Raw genomic sequence first — 17,374 nt, 5'->3', positions numbered from 1 at the left:
GCCAGGCTGCTGTGGGAACTGGGGACTTCCGGGAGGGCCTTGGGGGCTGCCCAATGGGAAGCACAGGCTAATAATACTAACCAGAAGGCCCAATGTTCCGGAAATTGGACATCCTGCTCCTCAAGTGTTCTCTGGATAAAAGTTAAAGGCTGAAAGTCAAATTCTGCCCAAGAAGAGTGACAGACTCCCCAGTCCCTGTGTCACATGCCGAATCTCGGAAGAATAAGGATGTTGTGATGAGAGAGGGTGAATAGACACAACACGACAGATGGATGGATAGATGGATGGACGGATGGATGGATGGATGGATGGATGGATGGATGGATGGATGGACGGACGGATGGGTGGGCGGATGGATGGATGGATGAGAGGGAGGGAAGTCAGGAGGCAGGAGGGAAGGAGGAAGCACAGGAAAGGGGGACAATAGAATAAAGGAATTCTGACGCAGAGAGATCTGGTTCCCTCCTCAGGTCGGCTTGTCTTGTGCCGGGGAGTTGGGGGCCTGCAAGGCTTTGCAGATCTCTAGAGGTCACCATGTCACCTGACCTTGTATGACAGGTATCCAGGTGCCCATATGCCCTGCCAGAGGGTGCCCAGGGAATGCTGGGGGAGGAGGCCTCTCCACCCTGCTGTTCCCGGGACCACTGTGAGAAGTTTTGGGCCTTAGACCCTGTTTGGGCACCTGCAGAAGCACAGGGTAGGGGTGGAGGTGCAGACTGGGGAGGCTTTGAGTGAGACTCAGTGTGCTAATTGCTAGGTGTGGGGGGAGGTTCAGCCACCCTCCCTGGCATGAATCCAGGGTCTCCATGGGGCTGCCACCCACTCCAGTCCGTTTTCTTCTGTCTTTGAAATGGGAGGCACTTATTGTATTTACCTGGAGGCACTGATTATATTTACCTGCCGTGATGAGTAAGTGAGATCATGCCTGGGCCAAGGACACTCCGCATGTGTCCCCACCGTGCCCCAGATTTCCACAGAGCCAAACAGCCAGCCAAGGCCAGGAGGAGGAGGAGCAGCTTCGTCCCACGGTCCTTACAAAGCACTCATGGCTTTGGGGTGGCAAGAACAGGGGATATTTCTTGAAGGCCACTCTAGTGGGAAAGGATGGACCAGCTGGGGACACTTTGGAGGGGCCGGTATTACCGACAGTGCATCCCCAAGGGATCTGTCCGTGCAGAGTGGCACCAGCCAGCAGCTCATGGGGCTGGAACCCAAGCCCCTGCAGTGGCCTCCCACCTGTCCCTGGGAACTCAGACCCAGACAGATTAGGGCATCTCACAGGCCAGGCTCGCAGCCCTGGGCCTCTGGCAGCGGGTGGGCGTCCTGTCCCGCTCCCTGAGGGGTGGGGCTTTGTGGGGTGAGCCAAGAGGGCGGGGCTTGAGGCAGGGCATTGAAAGGTGGGGCTTGGGGAAGGGTTTGCTGAGCAGGTGGGCTTGTGAGTTACTGCACTATGGGGCGGGGCTTTGGGAGGAGGTGGGGCTTCCTCAGGAGTGGGGAATGTGGGCGGGGTTTAGAGGGGCCAGGCAAGAGGATGCGCTGTGTGAGGCTGAGGAACTTGGAGCTGGGGGTGGGGCTTTGAGGAGGCGGGGCTTTGAGGGGCGGGGCTGTGGGCGGAGTTTAGAGAGGTGTGTCCGGAGGGTGATGCAGTGAGTGATGGTGGAGCTTGAAGTAGGGGGCGGGGCTCTGAGGACGCGGGGGTTCCAGGGGTGGGGCTGTAGGCGGGGGTTAGAGGGCGGGGTCTGGAGGGTGCTCACTGAGGAGCTTGGAGCCAGCTGCGCTCAGAGGGCGGGGCTTTGGGGTGAAGCCATGTGGGGCGGAGGCTACAGGGAGGTGACAGTAGGGGTGACGCAAGAGGCGGTGGAACTTGGAGTAGGCCTTGCGCTAGAGGGTTGAGATGTGGAGCGCTAAGGGGCGGGGCTTGGTAGGTGGAACCGGGGCACGCAAGGGGAGAATCCTCACTAGGTACCTGCTACCACCCCTCTCCCAGAACTGGAAGAGGCCCACCAGAAGTGCCCACCATGGTGGTACAAATGCGCCCACAAAGTGCTCATATGGGACTGCTGCGTCCCGTGGATGAAGTTCAAGAACATCATCCACCTGATCGTCATGGACCCGTTCGTGGACCTGGGCATCACCATCTGCATCGTGCTCAACACCCTCTTCATGGCCATGGAACACTACCCCATGACGGAGCACTTCGACCACGTGCTTACCGTGGGCAACCTGGTAGGGAGGGGCGGGGGAGAGGGATCATTCACAGGCAGGATGGGAGCGGGTGGAGCCCAGTGGAGCTGTCTGGCTGTGTGGAAATATGGGGCATGGTGGGGGACACATGCGAACAGCTGGGATGATTTTCCCAGCATATGGGGGGCATTAGTTGATGTGGGGGGTACTTGGGGTGATCTATGGCACACAGAACTGGGGTTTCAGGACTTTGGGGGCAGGGAGATGGGGGCGAGGCGCTGGGCTTCTTAAGGTCTGGATTCTTGGGGATCTGGGATCCAGACCATGCCCTGGAAGCAGGGGTAAGGAAATGGGAGTGTGGAGATAGGGTTGAAGGGGCTAGCTGACAAGTCTGTCCACTTCCAGAAGTTGTCATGGGCCTGAAAGGAGGCAAGGGATCTGGCAATGGGACCTATAGCCCTGGCTACCCAGGACCAGTGGGCTCCAGGGCCTACTCCCCCAGCCCTCACCTATTTCTCCAATGTGGCCAGGCTTCTCCTCTCTCCAGCCCTTTCCTGCTCCACTATTGTTGACACCGCTGATCCACCCGCTTATCCAGGCCCATTAGGAGCATTATCACCTCATTGCCAGCCCCAGAGGAGCCTGACAAAGGGAAAAGCCGCCTCCTCCTCTAGCCCTGCCCCACCCTTCCCAATTCTCTTTGCAATTTTTCCAGGACGGCAAATGGGCGAGATACTCCCCAACCCTGAAGGTTAGGGGAAGCCAGGGAGAGTAAGATTTGGGGTCTGGGACAGAAACGGGGCTGGGTGGGTGGCACAAGCATCAAACCCTGGGCTCCCCAGCCTTCAAGGCAGGCACCTCTGTCCCATAGAGGTGCCGAGGCAGCCGTGGCCAGGCCAGGCTGGAGGGGCAAGGGCATGCTCTGGACTCATGGCACAGCTGCTGGGATGTGCGTGATGGACCGGGTCTGCCCGCCTGCCCAGCCCCTGCCCACACTATGCTGCTGTCTTGGCACCTGCTGTGGCCAGGAACAGCCTCTGGGAGGGGCTCAGCATGTGCCCGGGCAGGCTGTGGACCCAGGGCAGCTGGTGCCTGGCAGGAGGGGAGCCGTGCCCAGGGAGCTTTCAGGGACTGTGCAATCCTCAGACCCCATGTCCACGGTTGGCAGGGGCAGCTCTGGTCATCTTCTCATTGATTTTGCTCCTTTTGGTCCCTGCCCTAGACCTTTGAGTCTGCCAAGATTTTCAGGATCCTGGGACTGGTCCCTGTGGACAGGCTGTAGGCATAGAGGCAGGATGCTGAACTAAGCACCTGAGGTTTGAGATGTGGCTCGTTCCCATGTGGGTGCTGTGATGCCAGCTAGCTGCCCAGCTAGCTGAGCCTTAACTGCTCATGCATGGAATGTGTGTGAGAATCCCTCCCAATGTTGTAGAGATCAGGATGCCAATGAGGTCACAAAGTGAACCACAGAGCGCCCTGCAAATGTTGAATGTTATGACAGGGTTGGGACTCCCAGTAGTGAAGTGCCTTGCCCACTGTCACAAGGCCAGAAATGGATGGCAACGGGTTTCAGAGTTGTACCCACCTCAGCCCTATGGCTTGACCTTTGCCTCCATCACTTACTTACACACACATGGGCCATGCGTGCCACTCCTGCTCCTCTTAGGGCTCTGGACCCCTTCCCCTCAGCCCCTGCAGCCTCTGCCAAAAGGTGGGAGTTGGGTAGGAGACTCCCAGGGCCCTGGGCTCCCCGAGGCTCTGTGACAGGGCCTCACCCCACTCCCTAGGTCTTCACAGGCATCTTCACAGCAGAGATGGTTCTGAAGCTGATCGCAATGGACCCCTACGAGTATTTCCAGCAGGGCTGGAATATCTTCGACAGCATCATCGTCACCCTCAGCCTGGTAGAGCTAGGCCTGGCCAACGTACAGGGACTGTCTGTGCTCCGCTCCTTCCGTCTGGTACTCGAAAGCCCTGGGGCCAGGGGCTGGGATGGGGCTGGGCTGAGGAGAATAAGGAGGGTGGGCACAGGGATGGGAGGAGAAACCCCAGGAAGCCAGAGGGCTGAAAACAGGCCCCCTCTGCCTTGTGCACACCTGTTACCTATCAGAACCTTTCTTACCTGTAAAACAGGGAAAAGGAGAGCCCTGTTTTCTTTCGTAGGGCTGCTGGGGGGACCAAAGTGACCTCTGTCACATTACCAGCCCCAGAAGAGCCTGACAAAGGGAAAAGCAGCCTCCTCCTCCAGCCCTGCCCCACCCTTCCCAATTCCCTTTGCAATTTTTCCGGGACGGAAAATGGGCAAGATGCTCCCCAACACTGTGTTTGATTCCTTAGTGACCTTGAGCAGCAGTGGAGCAGGAACTCCAGTCTCATACTACAGACCTGAAAGCGGAAGTTCTGGAAGTTCATTAGGTGTAGGATTGGAACCTCTGAATTTGTCTTTCCACCACCCCATAAGGAGCACTATTATTCTTTTTAAAACTGTATCGGCTGGATGTGGTAGCTCACCCCTAATCCCAACACTTTGGGAAGCCAAGGCAGGTGGATCACCTGAGGTCAGGAGTTCAAGACCAGCCTGGCCAACATGGTGAAACTCTGTCTCTACTAAAAACACAAAAATTAGCTGGGCGTGGTGGCGAGCGCCTGTAATTCCAGCCACTCAGGAGGCTGAGGCAGGAGAATTGCTTGAACCCGGGAGGCAGAGGTTGCAGTGAACCGAGATCACGCCATTGCACTCCAGCCTGGGTGACAGATTGAGACTCTGTCTCAAAAAAAAAAAAAAAAAAAAAAAAAAAAAAAAACTTTATCAGGTGACCTTTTCATGCATGCACAAAAGTGTAGAGAAAGTATAATGAACCTCCATGTACCTATGTACCCAGCTTCAACAACTGTCAACATTCTATAATTCCTGTTGCATCTGTTCCCTAATTTTTATTGTGAAAGCAAATCCCAACATATAGTTTCACTTGTAAATACTTTAGTCTGTATTTTTTTTTAGACAGGGTCTCTCTGTCACCCAGGCTTGAGTGCAGTGGCACAATCACTGCTCACTGCAGCGTCGACCTCCCCAGGCTCAGGTGATTCTCCCACCTCAGCCTCCTGCATAACTGGGACCACCACATGGTGGCTCAGACCACCACGCCTAGCTAATTTTTTGCATTTTTTGTAGGACAGGGTTTCGCCATGTTGCCCAGGCTGGTCTCCAACTCCTAGGCTCAAGTGATGCACCTTCTTCGGCCTCCCAAACTGCTGGGATTACAGGTGTGAGCCACTGCTCCCAGCCATAGTCTGTATCTTTAACAGATAAGGACTTGTTTTTTTCTTTTCTTTTCATCTTTTTTTTTTTTTTTTTTTGAAATGGAGTCTCGCTCTGTAGCCCAGACTGGAGTGCAGCGGCACAATCTCCGCTCACTGCAACCTCTGCCTCCCAGGTTGAAGCGATTCTCCTGCCTCAGCCTCCTGAGTAACTGGGATTACAGGCACCCACCACCACACCCCGCTAATTTTTTGTATTTTTAGTAGAGACAGGATTTCACCATGTTGGCCAAGCTGGTTTCCAACTCCTGAGCTCAAGTGATCCGCCCACCTCGGCTTCCCAAAGTGCTGGAATTACAGGCATGAGCCACCTAGTCCTGCCCGAACTTGTTTTCTTTTTAACGCATGAAGGGCCTGAGGTGGTAAAATGAGTGTTCCCATTTAACAGAAGGGCAAACTGAGTACTCAGATCGTGCAGGGAGCTGGAGATTCAAGCTACTCGACACTGTTCTTTCTCCTAAGGCTGGGGCTGCCTTGGGTGGTGGACCCTGGGCTTCATTCACCCTTGCCCTCCTCTGCCCGGCAGCTGCGGGTCTTCAAGCTGGCCAAGTCATGGCCGACGCTGAACATGCTCATCAAGATCATTGGCAACTCTGTGGGGGCGCTGGGCAACCTGACGCTGGTGCTGGCCATCATCGTGTTCATCTTCGCCGTGGTGGGCATGCAGCTGTTTGGCAAGAGCTACAAGGAGTGCGTGTGCAAGATCGCCTTGGACTGCAGCCTGCCGCGCTGGCACATGTATGATTTCTTCCACTCCTTCCTCATCGTCTTCCGCATCCTGTGTGGGGAGTGGATCGAGACCATGTGGGACTGCATGGAGGTGGCTGGCCAAGCCATGTGCCTCACCGTCTTCCTCATGGTCATGGTCATTGGCAACCTCGTGGTGAGTAAGGCTGGCTGGGTGGCCCCTGCCCTCGCCCGGGAAGCATACAAGACGTGCCTGATGTTTCACTGTTTTCTATCTCCCCAACACATCCTCTCCAAAATGGCAATTTTATGTGGTTTAACCCAGTAGTTCTCAAATTTTAACCTGTGTAAGAATCACCTAGGAGTTACTTAAAACATAGATCCCTGGCCCCACCCCCAGAGTGTCTGATTCAGCAGCTCTGGGCCTAGGCCTAGGGATCTGTATTTCTGACAAGCTCTGAGGTGATGCTGATCAGTGGATGCTGATGCTGGTTCTGGGACTATGCTGTGAGTAGCGCTGTTGGAACCTAGTGTTTTGAGTAAAGCAACATGATAATGAGTCACAGACCCACATTCCAGTCCCAGCTCCTTTGCCATCATCTGTGTGACCTTGAGCTAATTGCTGCTTTCTAGTTGGGCTGGGTTCTCTAACTGTCAGATAGAAGAAAAACAACAGGGACTTCATAGGGTCACTGCAAAGATGATGCCATAGTGTGTACAAAGGCACAGTGTTGTGGGGGAACCTGGGCCTCCTGGCCTCCTCCCACCCTCTTGACCTCCTCTGCTCCAGGTCCTATGGTCCAGGCTCCAAAAATGGATGCGGTGGCTCATGCCCATAGTCCCAGCACTTTAGGAGGCCGTGGCCAGGAGTTCAAGACCAGCCTGGGCAACATAGCAAGACACCCTCATCTCTGCAAAAAATGGAAAAATGAAAAACATTAGCTAGGCATGGTGGCACACACCAAACCCAGCTATTTGGGAGGCTGAGGCAGGAAGATGGTTTGAGCCCTGGACTTCAAAACTGTAGTGAGCTATGATCCCACCACTGTACTCCAGCCTGGGGGGCAGAGCAAGACCCCATCTCTAGAAAACATAAAAGAAATAGGTGAAGATATTGGGAAAATGCAGAGATGGCATAAACTGCATCTCTTCTGCCGCTTGCTGTGGCTCAGGACTTGGCATGCGGGGCTGGTGCAGAGGAAGGGGCCGGGAGGTGAGAGCCAGGGTGTAGGGCCATGGTCCAGCTGGCCAGCATTTCTGTGGCTAGGGACCCTGCAGGTGACCCTGCCTCCTCCCATTCTTGGGGTGGCAGTGGAGGTCACTCCTGGCAGAGCCCTACAATGCTATGCCCAGCTGCCCCCTGCAGTGGCTGGTGCTGCCCTGGGCAACAGGGACTGGGAAGACGCCTGTCCCCATGTTCCCCAAAGACCTATGGAATCCCTGAACTGCAGGGACAGCACTTCTCAGATATCACTGATCTCCGGTTGGGGGCAGCACTCAGAGGGGGAAAGGGGTGTCACCTTGGCTGCAGAAGACCATGCTGCAGCTACAGAAGAGAACCCAGGCCTCCTGTCCCTAAAAGGAGGGTCTTAGGGAGTGGGGAGAGAGAAGGAAGGTGCCTGGGCCCAACTTCGGGGCAAGATTGGGGATGGGGACAGCAGACCCTGAGTAGGAGTTTGTGGATGTAAGTCTAAGGACTTGGGGGTGACCAAGTCTTCAGGGGATTGCTGTTTCTATGTGCGGAAACTCAAAAACGTTTTAAGCCCCCACTTTGCCACTCACTGACTGGGAAACCTTGAGCCCGTTATTTAACCCTTTGGGCCTCAGTTTTCCCATCTGGAAAATGGGGATGATAATGGGGATGACTCTTTCACTGGGTGGTTGCAAGGACTATGTGATGCATGTGCTTACAAGTGCTTACCAAAGTGCCTGGCCACGTGGTTGGGGGTGCAGGTGTTACAGGCATGCAGCAGGGCAGTGCTGGTTTAGGTTCCTGCCACCAGGGTGATGCTCCTGTATTGGCAGTGGGGGCCTACTGTGTGTCAGTCCCTGCCAAAGGGATTTACCGGCATTGTACCTGATTCTCTCAGCCACCCCATGAGACAGGAAATGTTATTTCCACCCTCTGGAGGAGGCACTGCCCAGAACCTCACAACTAGTGAGAAACAGAGCTGGTACTGGAACTGGGTCCGTATAACTCCAGTAACAATAACGTCAACAATAACAGTATCGTCATAATGATAACGTCAGCACCAGCAGAAGCATGGTGACAGCTGATATTTATTTAGCATTTACCTAGCATTCTGGGTGCTTCACGTGTATTCATTTCACCTCATCCTCACACCCACCTGTGAGGGCCGCGCTGGTTCATCTGTTTTATAGATGAGGAAACAGGCTCAGGGAGGTGAATCTGTTTCATGTGTGGGACTGGAGCCCACAGTCTGGCTGCAGAGTCTGGAACCAGTGCAGACCCTGCCTCTGTGTGCCTGTCACCCCCATCACACAGACATGCACACACACACACACACACAGACACACACACACACACACCACTGACATCCTTTCCCAACCCAGCTTTGTGGCTCTCCCAGTTTGCTCAGAGGGAGTGGAGCGGCCCAGGGAGGTGGCACTGTCAGCTCCTTGGGCACCGTCCCCTCCCACCACCTCCCCAGGCTTCAGAGAAGCAGGTGTCTGCCAGAGGCCACCAGGGCACCCTGCCAGAGAGTGTGAGGACCCGCATCCCCTGTGCCCATGGCACTTGGTCACTTCCTGTGGGTAACTGTGAAGAAGAAGAGGAAGTGACTAGGTCACCAGTAACCCAAAGCACAGAACCCCCAGGGAAATTGATGTCGGCCCCCTCCCCTCCTCCCTTCCCCCCTGCCTGAGGCGGCTATTTCTGTCTTGGGCAGGAGCCGTGTGCAAACCCTGCTGATCCAGAGAGCAGCTAATTCCCATCTCAGATGTGTTTCTGGCAACTGGATCCCTCCCCCCGAGAGAGGGAGAAGAAAGACTAATGCGTTTTGGTAGGGGGCAAATGCAGAAAAGCCTCTAGGGGACATGGCAGGGAGGAAGGGAGCCCTGGAAATTCCCCCAGCACATTCTCTCAAAGAGGGTTTTCAGATATTTTTTAAAGAGAGTATATTAATGTGATTAACAAAATATAATCAACGGAATGTAGTGAAGACAATGACGAGAAGACCTTGGAGGAGGCTGGTGAGAGCCTGGAGTGAGACCCGCTGAGGAGTCGGCCAAGGGTGGCGGATCCGCAAGTGCAGGCTCCCCAACTCCCTGCGCCTTCTCACTCCCCCAGGCCTCCCAAGGAAGAACCTGGCTATGCTTCTGGCTGACAGGAGCCAGGACCCTCACCCCAGACAGGATTCCCCTTCCTCCCACTGCCCAGGGTCAGGCAGACTGGTAGAAGGAAGGGTGACCACATTAAAGACCTTCATGGCTGCCATTCACCTTGTAGTCTAAGTAAATGATGCCTTCTAAAGTTATACAATGACTAGAAGCCTGGTTCTAGTCCTGGCTATGCTCTGTGTCCTAGGGCAAGCCATGCCACCTCTCTGGGACTCAGTTTACTCATCTATAAAATGCTGAGCTGGCCTCAGAGTTCACCACACTCTTCCCTACACCTTGTATAGCTTGCTTGCTTGTTTCTCTTTTTTTTTTTTTTTTTTTTTTCGAGGCAGGGTCTCGCTCTGTCACCCAGGCTGGAGTGCAGTGGTGCAATCTGGGCTCACTACAACCTCCGCCTCCTAGGTTCAAGTGATTCTCCTGCCCCAGCCTCCCAAGTAGCTGGGATTATAGGTGTGTGCCACCACGCCCAGCTAATTTTTGTATTTTTAGTACATGGTTTCACCATGTTGGCCAGGCTGGAGCACCTTGTATAGCTTTCTATTATTTCAAACATAATAACAGCCAACATCTGTTGAGTGCCTACTGTGTGCTCTACCTGTATTGATGGGTTTTCTTGTTTGTTTTTTGTTTTGTTTTGTTTTGTTTTGAGACGGAGTCTCGCTCTGTTGCCCAGGCTGGAGTGCAATGGCATGATCTCCGCTCACTGCAACCTCCGCCTCCTGGGTTCAAGTGATTCTCCTACCTCACTCAGCCTCCCAAGTAGCTAGGACTACAGGCGCATGCCACCACACCCAGCTAATTGTTTGTATTTTTAGTAGAGATGGGGTTTCACCATATTAGCCAGGATGGTCTCGATCCTCTGACCTCGTGATCCGCCCACCCCAGCCTCCCAAAGTGCTGGGATTATAGGCCTGAGTCTCCACGCCCAGGCTTGTATTGATCTTTTAATCCTCACAACAATGGGAGGAACACTGGCATAATCTCCCTTTTACAGATGAGGAAACTGAGGCACAGCGCAGTGAAGCAATTTGCCTCAGAGCACACACCTAATAAACCAGGGTTCAGAGCCCTGCAATATGGTTCCAAAAGCTGTGCACGCCAGTCTCTGCTGCCACCCAAACCCACAGTATTGCATGTGTCTGATCCACTCTCTGTCTCTGCTGGGCTGTGAGCTCCCTGAGGCCATTCATGCAGTGACAGGGGCTCAGGAAATATCCATCCACTGGAAAATCAAGTGGGTGGAGGTGCTGGGGGGGAAAAGCAGTAGTCTCCTAAGTCTCTTTCCTTAGAGATGTGGGACAAGAACCAGAATAGATGGAGTCAGAAACCCCAAGAGGAGAAAAGAGGGTAAATAGTAGGTCACATGTCCCTTCCAGAGTAGCAGGGGCCAGGTTTCTGCACACCAGGAGCGCGGGGTCTATAGTCCCACTTAACAGAGGAGGAGAAGAAGGCACAAAAGATAAAGGTTCCCAGTAAGTCCTGGAAGCTCGACAACTTGAGCCCAGTTCTTTGTTCTGCATCCTCCAGAAGTGGAGGTAAAGGACAGTCACGGGCCAGGCATGGTGGTGACGCCTCTAATCCCAGCACATTGGGAGGCTGAGGCAGACGGATCACCTGAGGTCAGGAATTTGAAACCAGCCTGGGCAACATGTTGAAACCCTGTCTCTACAAAAAATACAAAGATTAGCCAGGTACGGTGGCACTTGAACTTGGGAGGCGAAGGTTGCAGTGAGCCAAGATCACGCCACAGCACTCCAGCCTGGAGTCTGGAGGCAACAGAGGGAGACTCCTCCATCTCAAAAAAAAAAAAAAAAAAAAAAAAAAAAACAGTCATGGAGAGAGTCCCTGTGCCCCAGCAGGCCTCCCTAAACCCTGCCTCTGCCTTGGGTAGCAGAGTCCTCTCAGAAGCCCAAGACTCAGTTTCCCCAACTGCAGAAGGGATGATAATAAGCATCACCTCCACGGGCAGTTGTGAGCACCTCTTATGTGGCATTCTTTTAAATGCCCAACATGTGGTCGTTTGGATCTGTAGACCGAGGACCCCTGTGCTGGCTGAAGGTGGCACCCTCTGGGTCCCAGGGACTGATGTGAGGCTCCCCTTGACTCCATGCAGGTCCTGAACCTGTTCTTAGCTCTGCTGCTGAGCTCCTTCAGCGCCGACAGTCTGGCAGCCTCGGATGAGGACGGTGAGATGAACAACCTGCAGATTGCCATCGGGCGCATCAAGTTGGGCATCAGCTTTGCCAAGGCCTTCCTCCTGGGGCTGCTGCATGGCAAGATCCTGAGCCCCAAGGACATCATGCTCAGCCTCGGGGAGACTGTCGGGGTCGGGGAGGCTGGAGAGGCCGGGGAGACTGCCCCCGTGGATGAGAAGAAGGAGCCGCCCGAAGAGGACCTGAAGAAGGACAGTCACATCCTGAACCACATGGGCCTGGCTGATGACCCCCCATCCAGCATTGAGCTGGACCACCTTAACTTCATCAACAACCCCTACCTGACCATACAGGTGCCCATCGCCTCTGAGGAGTCCGACCTGGAGATGCCCACCGAGGAGGAAACCGACACTTTCTCGGAGCCTGAGGATAGCAAGGTGAGTCAGGGCCGGGGCTCAGACAGACCCAGCTTCAAATTCTCCTGTGACCTGGAGCAAGTCCTAAGTCTTCTCTGAGCCTCAGTTTCTCCAGCTGTAAAATGGGGGTGGTGTAAAATGGCATTGTTGTAAGCATTATGTGAGACGCTGTATGTAAAACATGCAGTCAGTGCCCTGTGAGTGGCGGCTGTCACTATCGTTATTGATGTGGTTTGATGATCAGCCCTGTCTGTCCGGAAACCCTGATTCCCTCGGTTCATGCCTGGACCAGAACAACACCTGGGTCCCTCTCACCAGCAGGTGGTGCCCTTGGACATGCTGCTCTTACCTGGGCACTGCAGCTCCAGGACCAGGACCTGAGAGGCCTCTCTTACATGTTATCCTCTGGGCTTGAGGCCCCTTGCCCAGTCCTCACACTTACCCTCTATTTCTGTTTAGACCCCACCTGGGTCTGCTCCCAACCTCCCAGTGTGGGCCAAAGTGCCAGATCCAGGCAGGGGACTCAGGAGAGGAGCCAGGGGCCAACAGGAGTTGGGGACAAGGAGGGCAGAAGCCTCGGGCAGGAGCCCTGACCCCTCAACCATGCCGGGGGCGTGCTGCTGTTCTCAGATGCCCCTCCCCACCCCTCCACGGCGAGGGCGAGGAAGGGAAAGGAACGCAGTGGTGGTCACCCCCAGCAGCTGGGGCTGAGGATGGGACCCTGCCTGGGTCTTGAGCCCCCTTCCCCACCGTCCAGCTCTGGCAGGGAAAGGACTCGTACAGGCGCTAGGACGGGCACCCCTGCCCACCCCTGCACCATCAGCCTGAGCCTAATGAACTTTGCCCTGAAAGTTTTTGACTCCTTATTCCCCCAAATATGTGGCACGCTGGCTTACCAGGGGCCGAGTGCCTGTGAGCTATAAATACCCAGGCAACTGTGGCACAGACCTCGGTATGAGGCACTCAGGTGGTGGGGGAGCTGGAGAGCACCAAAGTCCCAGGCTCCCCAGGGCCAGGGCCTGGGGACTTGTTCAAGGAGGGCAAGCACAGTTCCAAGGGGGATTTAGGGAGTTGGGTGCACATTCGGGGCAAGCAACTCAGTGGATGCCCTGGCTGATCTAACACTCTGTGCCTCAGTCTCCCGTTTTGTCAGCTGAAAACAAGGACCCCCCTGCCACCACCATGGCGGTTTTCTGGTCACCACTCTGGATACAGAGCTGCCCCCCAAGTTGCCCTCTTCTTCCTTCTCTTCAGAGGCCCCACCCTCAGCCTTGAAGGGGTCCCCTGCGGGGTGGAGGCTGGGGCCGGGAAGCTGGCCTGGCCCAGCAGGAGGAGGTGGGAGGAGGCCTGGCCCGGCTGGAGCACCCGCCTCCCCTACTCCCGCTCCCAACACTGATCAGGTTCCCTTGGCATGGGATGGAGGCTTTGGCTGGGGAACATTTTCCACCCTTTCTGGATTCCTCAGCCAAACAGACCCTGGGGGTGGGAAGGCTCAGATGCTAGGGGAACCACACGCCCATGCTCTGAGGGCTGTGACAGCCTGGCTCCATCCTGACCCCTTTTCATACCCCTGCCCCCTCAGAGCTACCTTCAGGCCCCCCACGCCTCCCAGACCCCCCCCCCCTCGGGCCACGGTTCCCGCCTCCTCCCTCATCTGAGTCCTTCGCATGGATCCTCATGCCCTCACCATTCCTTCCCAGGCATCAGCCCCGCCCCACTCCTTATGTAAGTGCCATGCGGGCATGACCAGGGCCACCTATGTCCCCATGGTTCCTCGACCATCCAGGGCTGGATGAATGAATGAATGAATGAATAAGTTTGCTCCTCCCTCTCTTCTTCCCTTCCTTTCTTGTCTCCCATCCTGCCCCATCTGGTGGGAGAATGAGGGGGTCTGTCAGGGACCTAGATGTCACGTGACCCTGTGACCTCTGCAGAAGCCACCGCAGCCCCTCTATGATGGGAACTCCTCCGTCTGCAGCACAGCTGACTACAAGCCCCCCGAGGAGGACCCTGAGGAGCAGGCAGAGGAGAACCCCGAGGGGGAGCAGCCTGAGGAGTGCTTCACCGAGGGTGAGGGCACCCCCCACCTCATCTGGGTGTCTCCCCGAGGCCTGCAGCCCCTGCAAGGGGCAGGCTACACCAGGGCCAAAAGCACACGAACCTGGGGCTGCCTGGTCATCCCCATGCCTCACGTGTCTAGGGGTGGTGGCAGTGCGTGCCCAGAGCTGTGGCGCAAGATCCATGCAGAGCCCTTGGTGCAGACCTAGCTTGGAGCGAACGTGCAAGAGTGCGGGTGTCAGCTCCTGAGATCCTCCCCTCCATCTTCAGGGAGCAAGGCCTTCAGGACATGGCACTGGAGAAATGTCATTGTCCATAGAGCTTCCTGGGCTGTGCAGGGTGGAGACTGCCTGGGCGAGGTGGGGAGTGGGGCAGCTGAGAGCGCCAGCACCAGGGCTGGGGGCCAGGAGGCCTTTCCTCTGCAAGCCGTTGTCGCATGTTGGATCCAGCTGTGGAGGGAGGCCCTGAGCCCCTTGTGTCAGCCAGATGGAGCTGGGTGAGGGAGGAGGTGGGGGCCCCGCATCTGGGAGCTGGAGAGAGGCATCCTGGGATGCCGTGGGAGGGTGCTGACTGCGCACCCCAAGACAACCTCAGGCCCATGATGTGGTGCCTGTCCCCGCCCCCCGTCAGCCTGCGTGCAGCGCTGGCCCTGCCTCTACGTGGACATCTCTCAGGGCCGCGGGAAGAAGTGGTGGACTCTGCGCAGGGCCTGCTTCAAGATTGTCGAGCACAATTGGTTCGAGACCTTCATTGTCTTCATGATCCTGCTCAGCAGCGGGGCTCTGGTAGGCACCTCCTGGGAGCACGGGTCAGGGGCAGGGGCCAGGCCCGCAGCAGGTCCTCCAGGAGCTCCCCGTCTCCACACACAGAAAGGGCCATACCCTGGTCAGTCCAAAACCCTGAGAATCCTAAAGGAACTCGCTGTGCTTCCAGGATAGGTTACAGGATGTGCTGACTTTCTTAATATGGCAGAGGTCCTCCGTTGTTACTTCGGCGCTGACTTTTGTGCAATCTCTGCTGATAAGGAGGCGGGAGAACTCTGGGAACTAGGGATGCAGGACCGAAGATGTGTCACTGTGGACCTGCCCAGCAGATTATTGCAGTTTGCTGTTGTTGGGCTTGGGGAAGGAGGGCTGAGGGATTCTCCCCACTGGGAAATGCGCTTATCCCCATGATGGGTGGTGGGAGTCCAGGAGATGCGGACAGACTGTCCCCTGGGCTGGGCCCCCATGGCAGACCCCTGGGAACCAGCAGCATCAAGCAGGGCAGGGGACCTGGCTGCCACCCCAGCCTGCTGGACCCCAGCCACCCTGGTGGTGCTGGTGCCCCCAGGCCTTCGAGGACATCTACATTGAGCAGCGGCGAGTCATCCGCACCATCCTCGAATATGCTGACAAGGTCTTCACCTACATCTTCATCATGGAGATGCTGCTCAAATGGGTGGCCTACGGCTTTAAGGTGTACTTCACCAACGCCTGGTGCTGGCTCGACTTCCTCATCGTGGATGTGAGTCCCCCCACGCCGGCCCCGTAGCTACATCCAGAGGCTGTCAATGTGGCGGGGACCTCAGGAAGCCCAGGCCCTGAAGGGCAGGACCTGCCCGAGGCCACCCCCAGAGTCAGACCCTCCATCAGCACTGCCCTTCTCAGACACAGCTGCCCAGGGAGGGGTTAGGGACTTGGGAGGCCTTCCCTTCTCCTCAGGGAAAGGAGGCCTTGTGGGAGGACAGCAGGCAGGAGGGCTACTTACCATCCCTGCCAATAGGAGTAGAGGAGTTTCTTACTTCATACATTTTATGTATTTATTTTTAAGATGAGGTCTCGCTATGTTGCCCAGGCCGGTCTTGAACTCCTGGGCTCAAGCAATCCTCCCACCGTGGCCTCCCAAAATGCTGAGATTACAGGCGTGAGCTGCCACACCCGACCAGGAATGGAGGATTTTCTTAGCCTCTTAGATGCGCTCACAGGCCTCTGGAAGGAGTCAGGTACCATCCCTCCTACAGTGATCCCCAGTTAGTTGATGACATCACTGAGGTGGTACCAAGCTCCTACAGGTACTGGGACAGGTGCCGGAGCTGCTCTTCCCACCGGACAGAACCACCCACTAGGGAGGGTATCTGAGGGAGACAGCCAGGAGCTGAGTCCAGGAAGACCCCTGTGGCCTGGGCTTGAGGGGAGGCTGGGGCCTTGCACACAGTGACCCCCCTACCCCTCCCCTGCAGGTCTCCATCATCAGCTTGGTGGCCAACTGGCTGGGCTACTCGGAGCTGGGACCCATCAAATCCCTGCGGACACTGCGGGCCCTGCGTCCCCTGAGGGCACTGTCCCGATTCGAGGGCATGAGGGTGGGTGCTGAAGGGGCCTCTGGGGTGGGCTGGGGATGGGGGACCGGCCACCTTCAGTGTAGGGTGGAGAGTGCATGTCTATACTCCAACCACCGCCAGAGGGAGGTAGAGAGCTTGGACCCACGGTCCTGCCTGAGGCCAGGTCTGGCCCCCATCTCGCCTAGCTGTCCTCCCCGCAGCCCATCTTCTGCCTGCCCCATTCCCGCCCTCAGCCCCTGATCCAACCCGCCCTTAGCTTATCTCTGCCACTAGTTGGGGGGAGCAGAGACTGCAGAAGCACCCAGGAGGGCCCCACAGCCAGGGAAGAGGAGGAAGGAAGGCAGGTTTATGTGGTGTTTATGGGTGGTTTATGAATGGGTTTATGGGTGGCCCTCCCCAGCCTCAGACTGAGCCATCCAGGGCTTTGAAACAAGGTGCCTGCACCCTGGCTCTGAGCCTCCCCCTCACCCCTCACTGATGAGCTTGGCGTCACGGTTGGGGCCATGCCCTTGAGCTTGGGGTCAGTTTGGGGAAGATCCACTCAGGCCCTGGAAAGCGGAAGTGGCAGGTAAACACAGGGCTGGGGCAAGAAAAACGGGACTTCCCCAGGAAGAGAGGTCTGCCAGGAGCAAGACCTGCTCCAGCGGGACAAATTTCTGCAAATCCAGAAGCCATGGCGAACCCACCCAAGCGTCCCCTTCCTGTCTCTGCAAGAGGCCAGCCTAATGCTGGGCCCTCTGACCCCCAGAGCCAGAGAGTCCTCCCATTGAGGGGAAACAAGCTGCCTGTGGCCATGCAGCTGGTCGGTGCCCCAACCAGGAATAGAGCTCCCCTGAGCACACCAGGCTTGTGCCACCCGCTCTGGAGGTCATGAA

At 56.3% G+C, this 17,374-nt stretch overlaps 1 protein-coding gene across 2 annotated transcripts in view; it reads left to right on the top strand.

The window, feature by feature from the left end:
* SCN4A (sodium voltage-gated channel alpha subunit 4) overlaps window positions 1-17,374 on the top strand; it is a 51,312-nt gene that overhangs the window by 26,229 nt on the left and 7,709 nt on the right. For both annotated transcript variants that reach the window (XM_030923974.1, XM_010380023.2), the window contains exons 12-19: window positions 1,988-2,226; window positions 3,972-4,145; window positions 6,029-6,385; window positions 11,663-12,139; window positions 14,053-14,188; window positions 14,807-14,961; window positions 15,509-15,682; window positions 16,398-16,520. In XM_030923974.1, the coding sequence (XP_030779834.1) occupies window positions 1,988-2,226; window positions 3,972-4,145; window positions 6,029-6,385; window positions 11,663-12,139; window positions 14,053-14,188; window positions 14,807-14,961; window positions 15,509-15,682; window positions 16,398-16,520 (1,835 nt within the window). The remainder of the gene's footprint in view (window positions 1-1,987; window positions 2,227-3,971; window positions 4,146-6,028; window positions 6,386-11,662; window positions 12,140-14,052; window positions 14,189-14,806; window positions 14,962-15,508; window positions 15,683-16,397; window positions 16,521-17,374) is intronic.

This window comes from Rhinopithecus roxellana, chromosome 19 (genome assembly GCF_007565055.1).
Source record: "Rhinopithecus roxellana isolate Shanxi Qingling chromosome 19, ASM756505v1, whole genome shotgun sequence".
In the NCBI taxonomy this organism is placed as follows: domain Eukaryota; kingdom Metazoa; phylum Chordata; class Mammalia; order Primates; family Cercopithecidae; genus Rhinopithecus; species Rhinopithecus roxellana.
This window is presented reverse-complemented; position numbering and strand designations above follow the sequence as displayed.